This window comes from Equus caballus, chromosome 9 (assembly GCF_041296265.1).
Source record: "Equus caballus isolate H_3958 breed thoroughbred chromosome 9, TB-T2T, whole genome shotgun sequence".
Lineage (NCBI taxonomy): Eukaryota > Metazoa > Chordata > Mammalia > Perissodactyla > Equidae > Equus > Equus caballus.
In genome coordinates this window covers 18,612,538-18,625,595 of record NC_091692.1, presented here as the reverse complement: position 1 = coordinate 18,625,595, position 13,058 = coordinate 18,612,538, and the positions used below count along the sequence as shown (strand labels likewise).

At 37.7% G+C, this 13,058-nt stretch overlaps 1 protein-coding gene across 4 annotated transcripts in view; it reads right to left on the bottom strand.

Annotated features, from left to right (window-relative positions):
• MYBL1 (MYB proto-oncogene like 1) overlaps window positions 1–10,939 on the bottom strand; it is a 34,360-nt gene extending 23,421 nt beyond the window's left edge. For all 4 annotated transcript variants that reach the window (XM_070222197.1, XM_023648511.2, XM_023648513.2 and 1 more), the window contains exons 1-3: window positions 10,350–10,939; window positions 1,884–1,989; window positions 1,487–1,558 (exon numbers count right to left, since the gene is read on the bottom strand). In XM_070222197.1, the coding sequence (XP_070078298.1) occupies window positions 1,487–1,558; window positions 1,884–1,989; window positions 10,350–10,369 (198 nt within the window). In that variant the 5' untranslated portion in view covers window positions 10,370–10,939. The remainder of the gene's footprint in view (window positions 1–1,486; window positions 1,559–1,883; window positions 1,990–10,349) is intronic.
• Window positions 10,940–13,058: the final 2,119 nt, after the last annotated feature.

Here is a 13,058-nt window from a genome sequence, read left to right as displayed (position 1 = left end):
AGCATGACTAGACTATTGCACAGTATTGAAAGGATGTTCATAAATGATGATCCCCAAGTTATCAAGAAAAAACTAATTATATCTATATGGAAGATGTTCATTACATATCAGTTAAATTATTTGTGTTGAATCTTAAAAGGAAAATTCACTTTACCAAGATAAGAAAACTTTATGTAGAAACATCTCAAACTCCAAAAATGATTAATAAATCAATTCTTACTTTAGTCAATTCATAACCTAGTAACTCCTATGTATTACAATGATGATGATAACAATAATAACAATAAATAATAGTTAACTTCTCACTAGTCATTCACAGTTTACAAGGATATTAGTTCATATACAGGATTACAGATAATTTAGAAGTATATAAAGGGATAGATACAAATACTTTGTTTACTAATATCTCTGTCTTTGTGCCTGATGGACTTCAAATTATTTTTGTTCAAACTTAGCTTCTTCATTTATGGCTTCTGTACATCAATGCTGATCCATTTTAAGGCTATCACTTTCTTCAAAATAATCAAGTTATTCCTGAATGTCCTTGTAGCATTTCTCTGCTCACTTCAATTGCTGTTAAACCACTGACATTAAACTGATAAATCTAATGTAAATAACTTTTCTAATTTAGCTTCCATTTATTGGACAGCTGCTAGATGTCAGGAACCATGCCAAACATCCTATATGTTATTTCTAAGTCTCACAACAATGCTACAAAAACAAGTACTATTATTTACATATTATAGACAAGGACAAGATCAAAGAGGTTAAGTAATTTTTCTAAAACCAAACAACCATTAGAGTTGACATTTAAACACAATTCAGACTGACTCCAAAACTTATGCTCTTTTCATTATTTGGTCTCAAATTTCAGGTTATGTTGAAAGGCATCATAACAATATAGAAAGAACATAGGTAGCATGGCTTCTGAAACCCAAAGTAGCCAAAACAGAAATTCAAATATGAATATTTTGCCTCACAACCTACAATGTAGTAGGAACAAATAAGAGTATATGTGAAAATACTTCGTAAATTATAAAATTACATGCTAATGAACAGTATGTGAATAGTAGTATGGTGAACAGCAAGTATAATTTTTTTTAAAAATCAGTGACACTTTAAAATGTAAGCATTTTATGACAAACTTTTCAACACACTTTTTCTAATTTTATTAGCTATCAAAATATTTCAATATATTTAACTTCTCTCAAAATGATTTAACATTTATCAGCAAATATTTATAAAGCCTTACTTAAACTTAATATCATTTTTGTTTTAGATTTGTAATCTTCTTTAGGCCCCTGGATAGACTGACTACTAGAAAATCAGACTTTCTAAGCCACTGGCAACTACAGGAAGACCAGAACAAGAGATGTTTTTAGGAAGGAAACCTAAATCTAAAATAATGTAGACACATTTTTGAAAAACAGTAAATTTAACCCAATGGCCTAAATCACTCATGTAAGAAATATAATGTTTCACTTACTTGTAGATGACTAGCAATTAGAGTCCAATCATCAGTTCCATGTTGTTCAACCAACTTCTTTAACTTATCATCCTATTAAAACAGGTATGAAAATTAGAAAGCTTTCCCCCACTCTGTTCTTCTATCCTTGAAGAGAGATAACTCTCCAATTCTTTAATGTCATATCTGGTGGCCATTTTTAGACAGACTGAAGACATTATAATACAGGTTCTCCCATTTACTACTGTTTCTGTCAGTCTCAACATCAACCTGCCCTTCATGTGTCTGGTTGAAGAAAAATAACGTGCAAGTTAGCTGATGGATAACTTTTCTCACGTTTTGTTTTTAAATAGTTTTCATATCTACAATATTATTAATCAATATGTAAATATAAGTATGAAATTAGTAAACCTTATACCTCATCTCTTGTCCATTTTACTCTGTTCCAGAGTTTCTTCAATCCTTTTTGTTGTGGTACTTCATAATCATGATCAGCATACTGAAGGTCATCATCCTCATCCTCACTGAAAAAACACAATCATGAAATCAAGAATTTAATTTAAATTTGTGAATTCAATCATTGAATCTGTGTATACAGATAAAATTAAAGAAGCCACTCAGACTAAAAGACATATATCAATGAGATTATTCAAAGTATAAAAAAATTAAGAGTCTTACAACAGGGAGGAGCTATAGCTCTGACTGACACCAGAGAGATGAGGCTGCATATGTCACCGGGGGCCAAATGATAACCTTTTTTGTCATGTTAAGGAGTTTGACATTTATTATTTATTTGATCTTTATCCTAAAGAGTTAAAGGACTTTAAGTAAGGGAGTGAAAGACAAATATCTTGTGTTTCAGAAAAATCACTGGCAGGAGTGTGGAGAAATGGAGGAGGGAAGACCAATTAGTAATCTTTCACAATAAACCAAGTAAGAAACTATTAGAGCCTGACAATGGTAATGGTAAAATACAAAACAAAGCCAGTTAAAAGAGACAACGGAAGAAATGATCCATTAAGAATACCAACAGAAAAAGTTAAAATATGTAGAAATAACTTGAATGTACAAGAGCAAGGTATAGTAAACAACAAAGCACTATTGTGAGACACAGAAGACTTGAACGAACGGAAACCACAGATGTCCATCATTCTCCCTAAATTAATTCGTAAATTGAAGTTAAGTGAATAAAAATACCAATAGATTTTCAGAGAGAATTAGACAGGTTGATTCTATAGTTCACTTGGAGAAATAAACAAGCAATAATAGCCGGGAAAGTTCTACAAAAATAATAACAGGAGAATCAGCACTACCCAATATCAAAATATACTGCAGAGAAACAACGAACAAAACAGAACGGTACTGGCACGTGAGCAGACACACAGATCACTGGAACAGAACATTCAGAAAAAAAGAAAACCCATAAGGGAATTTGGTAAATTCTAACAGTAACATATCAAATCAACGGGATAAAGATGGACTTTTCAATAAATGGTAAGACACTGCATAGCTATTTTAAAAAACAAAGCTCAAGTTCTACTTTAAAATAAAAAATAATCAGATGAAGCAAATATTTTACATTTCTTAAAATGAAACCATAATAGTACTATAAGAAACAGGGTAGAATTCTACTTTTTATATCTTTTACTAGAAGAGATCTAAATGTGACAAAAATCAAGAAACCATAAAAGAATAAACTAAGGTAATGACAGTGGCAACAGAAAGAAGCACATGAAACTGAGAGATATTAAAAAGGCAGAAACAAAAGGATTTTACAACTGATGGATATAAGAGACATGGGAGAATGAATCAAGGATGACTACAAAATTTCTAGCTTTGGGAGCATAAGTAGAGCTATTCACTGAGACAAGGAACAGAAGAAGGAGAAACAGAACTTTGGGAGGGAGAAGGGAACAAAGAGAGTAAGCAGTTTTGGACTAGCTGATTTCAAGGCACTTGAGAAATATACAGGTGGATATACATAAAACAACACTGCCCAAAGAAATATAATGCAAGCCACACAAAATTTCCTAGTAGCCACAGTAAAAAAAAAAAAAATAGAAACACGTGAAATTAATTCTAAGAATAAATATCATTTAACTCAATATTTCAAAAAGTTTATCATTTCAACACATAATCAACATAATCATGGAATATTTTACATTACTTTTTTTGTACTAAAGTCATTACAGTTAACAGTACATCACAATTCAGACTAGGCACATTTCAAGAGTTCAGCAGCTATATGTGGTTAGTGGCTCTCTTTTGGGCAAAGCAGATCTAGAAGACAAGTGGGTACATGATCTTTCTGCTCAGGTAAGAAGTGTGGGTGGACCCAGTTTTGACAATCACCAGCATAAAGAGAACAGTTAAAGTCATGAGAGCACAAAGCCCCAGGAAAGAGGGCAGGCCCTTATGATAAACTGAATTAGAGAATTTTGAGTAGCCCGAGGACTGAACAAAGTCATGAGCATCTGAAAATAACATAAGCTAATATTCATTTAAACTTTCTAAGTACAAGACATTGTGGCAGTCTATGAAATTTCTCTCTTAAAACTCCACAATAACCTGAGGGGACTAGTATTATTCCCATTTTACAGAATAGGAAACTTTGACTTAGAAAGGAACTTCTTGCCCACAGTTACACCAAATATAGCATGGTTGAACTCCAAAACCCACTACTTAACCACAGTACTACAACATACTGGAAAAACAGGGAAGAGGATAACGAGAAACTAGAAGATACCAAAGACAAACCTCAAGTACAATTTGAAATCAAAGCAAGCATTTAACCTGACCATAATATATTTAAGAACATGTGGGTAATTCCTAATATCTACATATGGTTTCAATCTTACAACACTGAAAAATGAAGGCCTAGATTTAATATGTACTGTCTACAAACCCTTTGCAGGAACTTCTAATTTCCCTCAATTTGTCAATTCCATAGACCAAAATTCCTCATATCTGACCAAGCAAGACACCCAGATCCCCTATTCCCCCAACTATGATATTTATCTACTGTCTCTTTAGTTCAATGCACTTCACTATTTCAATGCTCTCCCCAAAAGCTAGTGTCTACTTGTAACAGTAATTTGCCAGTCCTACTTCCATATATGCTTGTTTCGTCAAACTATGCAGAAAATAAAAACACAGATTTAATTAAAGAAAATACCTGTTATTTGCAGCCATCTTCAGCTATCAGAAAAATCACCTGATAGGCCACGATTAAATTGTTAAAATTGGAGAAGGTTCAGGATCCAATGACTTCACAAATTTCCAAGAAAACTACTAAATCAGATCAAACCACACTGAAGCTTTCTGTTCAATTTGTATGTACTCAGGGCATCCACCCTTCCTTCTTAATGCTTATCCCACTTGCCATCCTTCCCAACCAAGTAGTATGATCAGGAGTGCCAAGATCATGTCTAATATGTTCACCTCTCAGCACTAAACACAGTACCTGCCAAATATATATAAAATTAATGAATGATCTTCCTTACTTTTCCAAGTACTCTGTATTCCAAAACCACCTCACTCCCTTCCAACCCAATCAAAACTTTCACCTCCCTCAATACAGCTGACCACAAATAGATATGAAAAAGAAAACACTTTTTTTAACAGATGAAAATACCTCTAGGAGGAAGTGAAAGGCATTCCCATTTGTTAAAAGAGACTTTCAAAATCCAAATGCACCTCCAAGTGGTAGAATATAAGAAGCAGAACCTGCTGAAATAAACATAAAAAATATTCAGTACAGAAGGGGTTCTTTGGGGTGTCTATTAATATTGCCTAATCTTTCCCAGAACTGTCCCCAGAAACATTACCACTTCCTGCCACTCCAAACAGCCCTCAGACATGCTTTTCACAGGTTCCCCACTTTTCTTCTCTCCTCTCAGATCGCAACAGCTACCACAACAGCATATTTGAAACTGTTTTAAAAATTAGGTTATTTCTAGATCAAAACAATTTTTAATTTGGGGACTTGCCCATATAAATCTTGAGTATTCACAAAAAAATATACATCTAATCTGTACAAAATTCACCTTAAGGTTTTTACCAAAATATTTTAAGTTAAGGACATGAGTCCAAAAATGTTACTTTGGTCAAAAGACTAGTTTCCAAGAAGTAATTTTCCTGAAAACTTGTTCATTTTAACTCTAAAATTCCGCCTTCTTTTTTAACCACATACTTGATTTGTGAGAAATTTCTATTTCTACATGAGGTTTCATTCTCTGTTTTGCATCAGCATGGTCATGAGTTTCACATAGAGTTACAAAGCCCAGTCAATGTTCAGGAAGCTGGGTTTTTTGAGTGGGTGAGTATGAGAGAGGATTAAAGTAGAATTCTTAGAATCATCTCTCCACCACTGAGGCTTTCCTAGAGTCTATCTACCTAGCTAGTTCTTGGTTTTAACATTAAGCTATTTCTATATTATTTAAGTGATTGTTGAAAGGATGATATAACTTTTAAATAAGTGTGACAGAAAAAGATCAACATCACTAGCTACAAAAGAAAAATGCCTGAGAACACCTACAATTTGCCAAGAAAAAAGGGAAAAGATAAAACCCCACAAGAAAGCTCATCAATATTCCACTCTCACCATTTAAGAATGAAAAGGTCCCACTGCTTAATAACGGTTAGACACCATCAAAACAAATCTGCTCTATTTTTCTGCTCTTTATATCATCTTTTAGCATTACTCTACTGTAGCAATCAATGCTGGTAATATGCAATAATGAAATAAAATCAGCTCCCTCCATGTAAATAAATAAACCATTTCTAGCCTGGGTGACTAATCTAGAAGACAGCAAAAATAGGCGAAATTATTTCTCCAGTCACAAAGCAAAAAAAGAAGAGGAATTTAGTCTCTGAATCTCCTTCCAGGACTTCGTTTCCAGAAACACTGCATCAGTTTTATTTTTTAAATCAAAGGAAATATTTATTCTATAACTGTCTAATACATTACCTAAGTACTACATTCACATGGAAAGGGTTTTGTAGATTATGAATGAACAAAGTGATCAGGGTGATTATGAAACAGTAAAATGAAGCACACACACGCACACATACATACACACACACACACACACACACACAAATACTATGGCTCATTAGACAAGGAGAATGGTTAAGAGTAACTTTACACTGGGCTGTAAGCTAACGGATGTGACAGTCATAACTCTGCAAAAAAATATACAAACTATTCACACAACAATATTAAGATAAAACATTCGAGAGAAGTTCAGTTTTAAAGGACACCAATTATACAGCCTAAAAAGAGTAAAATGAAGTAGCCAAAGGAAGAATGAGAATTTTTTTAAAATTTATTTTTATTTGAAAAGAAACTACTGGTGTGAAATTAGAGAAATATCAGTAGTTCTATAAAATTTCCTCTAATAAAAATCACTTTAACTCGATTATATTTTAAATCACAAACCACATCGTCTGAAATTTTTATCATAACCAAAAAATACGTCTTTATTATACTTTAGGGTAATTGTGCATATTTTAAGTCCAATCGAATTCAAGGTATGAAAACATACCAGGTTGATTTAATAAAGTGAAATCAGGCCACCTAGTGGTTAATATGATGTACTGCATACGTGAATATTTTATTTCCTAATTGGGACTGCAAACTAGCATCATTACAGTACGACAAATTTCACTTCATGTGACCATTATTAATAGCAAAACTGAAATAACTACTGAAGGGAGTTCTACCTAGCTACCCATAAGCAAAAACAACGTGAAAACATTTCTATTTTATTCCATTAGTGTGTGTATATTTTTAACGAGAAATGATTACAAAAGAGTTCAAAATAGGATATATATTAAAGCTGGAAGTTACCTTACAGACCATAAAATCCAAACCCCTTATCTTAAAAGATGAAAAACTGGGATACACAGTTTACTTGCTATCCCAAAACAATTTTGCCAGTTAATGACAAGCTGATTAAAAAAATCAGTTCCCATATTTCAGTACTCTTTCACCCATAACATCCATTTTGCTGGAAACAAAACAGTAAAAGTGCTTCCTACAGACAAACACACCTCACTGAAAAACATCTTCCAGTTCAAGAGCTGGCTTTTTATCTTTTCAGTTTAGTGTAGTTGCAGGCCGCAACTGTAAACACCTGAATCCACTACTACTTAAACAGACCTTCTAGCTTCTGCATGACATTTTTAAAAGTTTATTTTTAAGGGTAGAACTGGCTTTAAAAACTAAAATTAATGACAATACATTAAAAATCAAATACATGTTCATAATAAATATACAATTTTGGTATTGCCTGTAAATTATGTCATCAAAACCCCCAGTGGGATCTAAAACTATTTAAAGTCACAACACTAAACGAGCCCTTTCCTTTATGTAAATATAGGTCAGGGATACTACAGCTATCTTACAGATCGAAAGAGTCAACATCCTTCAGTTGTTTCACACCTGAGGTAACAGTTTTTTACTCTTTTTTTTCAGACCATACAGAAAAAGTATATTACAGGATTTATGCCTATAGTCTCATGCAAAACTTTTACACAGCAAAGTACAGCTTGCTCAAATACTTAAATGGCTGTACAGTGGAGATCTTAAAGTGACCGAATTATTTCCTTTCTTTTTCAATTACAAATTAGGTTCATATTTATTATTAGGATATTTAGCCAAAGGGCATGAATCCAGACTTTTCCCAAAGAACAGATTATTTCCCCTACAAAACACTTCACATTCTATTATCTCCTAGGATAAGTGATTATTTACAGACACAAGAAATATAATTTAGAATACGAAACATTCAAGTATGAAGACCCTAAGTAATACACCATTCAGAGATGGTAATTTCTCATCCATCTTCTACTCCCATAGGGAGTGTAGCTTCACCCCACCACGTTTAATTACCCCAGGCTTAGGACTCTTTAATCATTCTATAATACATGTTTCAATTAATTTATATGGCTGACAAGAAATAAAAGTCAACATTAAAATTAACATTTAGATCTCAAAGCTCATAGTATTGTCAATAAAAGAAAATGACTTATACAAGCAAATTAATCATTAAATCATTTCTTCTTTTTCAGTCTATTATTACAAAGCATACACAAATTATGAAATAGACAGAAAACCAATTGGAGAAGACAGGGTTCTGATATTCAAGCACCCATGTCTAACCATAACTAAGTGCTGATGACAGCATTAGCCAAGAAACTATTTCAAATAAGATTAACACCAACACTGATAATTAGATAATGCCACACTGACTATAAACAAACTTCTGTTACTGAGGTGACATAATCACTTGTCACCTTGATTAAGGAAGTTATTTTATTTTTTAAATTTTGAATATTTAAAAATTCAAAACAAAAGGCCTAAACCAGTACCTCAGTAATGACAATTACAGGACCTTTTAATAGCTACCTTTTCTGAGGATTTAGAGGTTAATTTGGTCCACGTTCTAGAGCAATGATTCTCACCTGGGTGATTTTGCCTAAGAGACATTTGGTAACGTCTGGAGAGATTTTTGAGTGTCACAACTGGGGCAAGTAGAAAGCGTTACTGGCATCTAGTGGGTAGAGGCCACGGATGCTGCTAAACATCCTACAAAGCATAGGACAGACCCCCACTACCAAGAATTATCTGATCCAAAATATCGATAGTGCCAAGGGTGAAAATCCTGTTCGAGAGAGGGGGGTTTATGTGTGTATGTGTGTTTGTGTACATTTGTTCCACCTCAAGAGTTTGACCTATGTGTAGTTGCTACAAAATAATAAGCTAATGAGGACTTAATCATATTTTATGCTGATTTCCGCAAAAACATTTTACATACAGCAGGTGCCTAATAAATGAATAAAGCGAAAAATATGTGTAGTTATTACCAATTTTTAACAGAAATCTGCAATGAATGAATCCTGGTACTAAATTTCAATTTAGGAAATACATCTCTAGTTAAGACTTTGAGGCTGTGGATCCAGATAAAACTATTTGGAAATTCTGCCAAACATCTTTTCTGGTTTATTTAACAATATTGACGACTAAAAGACGCCTTCCTTTTTTGCCATCTAAGTGATTACTACCCACAACTTAGGAGTAGCAACTACAGTAATATATAGATCAAAATTAGATGCATAAATTCATCCTAGTAAGTTTTCCAATAAACAAATGGGCCCTACCACTGTGCAACACTTAGGTACAGTCAGAGCCAAACATGGACACTCAAAATATTAAGTAAATCAAATACATTGTTTTATTTTAAGATCGAGCTACTGCTGGTAACAGTGTGACATCTTCCCAGTGGAAGACATTAAAAACATATACATAAAGTTGCGAAAACGGGTAGGGTAATTACAGAAGACATCAAATACGTTCTCTCCCCTCAGCTATTCCTCAGAGGATTTTCCGTACTTTCCAAGGTAGCAAACATGGCAGAGGGGTCTCGGCCCAGATTTATGACCCAGTTCCTATTTTAACTGGTACAGTATTTCCGAAAAAAAATAGTCCCTCTGAGCAGCATTTTCAAGTCGCCCGGGCTGGACCCCACCTCTTCCATCCGCGCGGCGTGTGCCCTGAAGGCGCACAGACTTACCTGGCAACAAACTCCCACCGGAAAGTTGCCGTGAAAGATTAAGAGTCTGGACGCGCGCTGTGGGGAGAGTGAGCTCCAAGGAGCGGCCTGGGCATCTGTCACCCACTTTCCGCGTCTTAAACACACTGGTCCCCAACTCTCCACACGTCACGGCTGCGCTCCGGCCAGCCGGGCCGAAGCGCCTGTGGAGCAGCGGGAAGGACAACCTCTGCCCCGGGAGGGGAGGGCCCGGTGGGGAAGCAGCGGGAAAGGAAAGAGAATCCGAGCCGAGACTGCCGACAGGCCTGGGCGAAAGGGATGTCACCCACCTGCGCGACCTCTTCGCCATCCTTCAAGTACCGCATAGGCGCGGGCTGGGCGGGGACGCAGTTCAGCCTCCTCCAGCCTCAGGCGAACGCTCCTTCTCCCTGACCCTCCCGCCGCTGGCCTCGCTCCCTCTCCGAGGCGACCGAGTACGGAACGCAAGTCCCCGGCAGGGCAGGACGGAGGGACGGAGGGACGGAGGGGCAGACCGCGACCCGCCCCCGGCCCGCAGCGCTGCTCCTAGCCCCGGCCCGGCCCGGTCAGGAATGCCCCCAACATGTCAGCAGGCGCGCTCCCGCCCTCCGCCGGCCCCTCCCGACGCCTCTCAGCCTCCTCGCTGCCCTCTCAGCGCGGCTCCGCCGCAGGCGCCGACCCCCGCCGTCTCCCCGCAGCGAGCAGCTCTGCAGGGCTCGCAGCCTCCTGCAGGGTTTTGTCCGCACCGCCGAATCTCGCGCCCAGCCTCCCTCAAGAGCCGCCGTTTGAATCTGCGCACGCGGCCCCGAACCTCATTGGCTGTGGGGGCCGCACGCGGGGGCACAGGGGCGGGGCGGGGAGAGCGCGCGCGACTGAGGGCGGGGCTGGGGAGCTGGAAGCCGGGACTGGAACTCGCGGGAGTCCGGGAAGGAGCTGGGAGCCAGGGGGCGGGGCCGCAGGCGGGGCTCGCGGGCCTGCCTGCGACAGAACCCGGAGCGCGCCGAGCGCCGCACCGCGAGGGGGCGGGGGCGCCCGGGGCCGCGCGGGGCCTGCTGGGAAAGCGAGTTCCAGTGCTGCCTGAGAGGCGGGTCCGGAAGCAGCTGCGGGAGCTGAAACTTCACGGGGTGACTGGACGGTGTCCCTGGGGATTGGGCGGTCCAGCTGGGGCAAGTCCCCCCAGTCTTCTCTCGGCCAAAGCTCGTTCCTCGGGTATATCCCGCCCCACTAGTTAGGAGACGCAGTCTTCGGACTTGAGACAAATCTAACCATAAAATTTGCGCGGCCGTTACTATTTAAGCAAAAATGTGAGCTATTTTTGACCAGACATAACTACTGGAGTAGCGACGATTCTGTGGCAGGAAACTGAATATCAAGAATGAGCAGGAGGAGTGTGACAGGTGAAAAAATTTTTATCTGGAGACATGCTTGGAACGGAAAAGGGAAATAATTCAAGTCTGCGGCTGGTCTTCGCAGTGCTTAATCTCCTATCCCGTTCTACGGGAAATAACTGATGTGCGCGGTGAAGGAGCCCTGATCCAGAACAATGCAGGAGAACAGGAGCTGACTGGGAATTTCGCCCAGATAAATGAGGACGGTAGTCAACAGAAGAAGGTGACCTTCCTTCGCAGGAGAGTCGGGAGGAGGGGGGAACTGCACCGGAGCAGCTTCCAGCGGTTGCAACTACTCTAGAGGGTTCAAGTCTAAAAACTACAAACTGCTCAGTTCAAGTAGCATTAAAGCAGATTAACTACCGTAACGATTAGAAATGGTGAAGGACCCAGATTTGCAAGGTACCATGGTCTGCTGCATAGGGCATTAAACCACATGTTAATGTTATAACAGCCTTACATTTTGCTATTTTGAAATTTTACGCATCAATTTTTGCAAATCAGGTGCAGGTGCAAATGTGAATAAAGAGGAGCTTGCAAGCACTACTCTCAAAACTTTAAAACACCTGCCTTTTTATAGTTCCTTTTTTCTCAAGGTATGGGTTCTGGGAAGGTAAAACATCTTTTCAATCATTTCTTACTGTGTTGCTGCTTCACTTTTCTTTTTTTAAAACCTAATTTAGAAAGCAATGCCATTTGAAGACACTGTTTTCTTATTTACTCCTGGGTCATACATTACTCTGCTTATTTATATCCTAACAGGAAGCAGAGTTTCTGCTATATTTTAGGCTATAGTCAGTTTTATACACAATACCTTTTTTTGAGCTTGACTGCAAGTATTTTAGATATTGACAGCAAACTCAGTCCCCCTCATTTTAGAGATAGAGAAAATTCCTCAGAAAGATAATATTGTAAGTTGATTTAAATCAGTTATAAAAAGTGTGGAATTAAAGTGGCTCACAGTCATTTGAATACACATACTCAAATATATGATAACCTGAGAGTTGGAGGTTTTTTTAGCGAAGCATATTTAATGAAGAATTTTTACTGAGTGTATAAAGAACTCTCAAAACTCAATAATGAGAAAAAAAGAAGCAGTAAAAAAGTGGGCAAAAGATTAGAACAGACGCTTCACCAAAAAAAAGGTATACAAATGACAGATAAGCCACATGAAAAGATGCTTCACATCATTAATCCTTAGAGAAATGCAAATTAAAACCACAATGAGATACTACTACACAGCTATCAGAATGAGGGGGAAAAACGACTGACTGTACAAGTGTTGGTGTAGATGAAGATGTTGAGCAAATACAACTTTCACACATTGCTAGTAAGAGTGCAAATGGAATAGCCACCTTGGAAAGCAAATGTTTCTAGTGGCTTTATTTGTAACCACTAAAAATTGAAAACACTTAAAGGGACATTCTTCTCATTGTCACACATTTACTCCTCAACTGAGAGTTGGTTTTGAACAGTGCTCATGCTTCTCAAGTTTTTCCACTGAAGTAAACGGACTGAATACCAAGGGGAATAGGGGTTCAGGACAAGTGCTGGAAATTTCTTTGAAAAGTATTTATCTTTAAAAGTTCATGTAAAGTTTTCTTTCTACTCCATGACAAATGTATTCAGTTT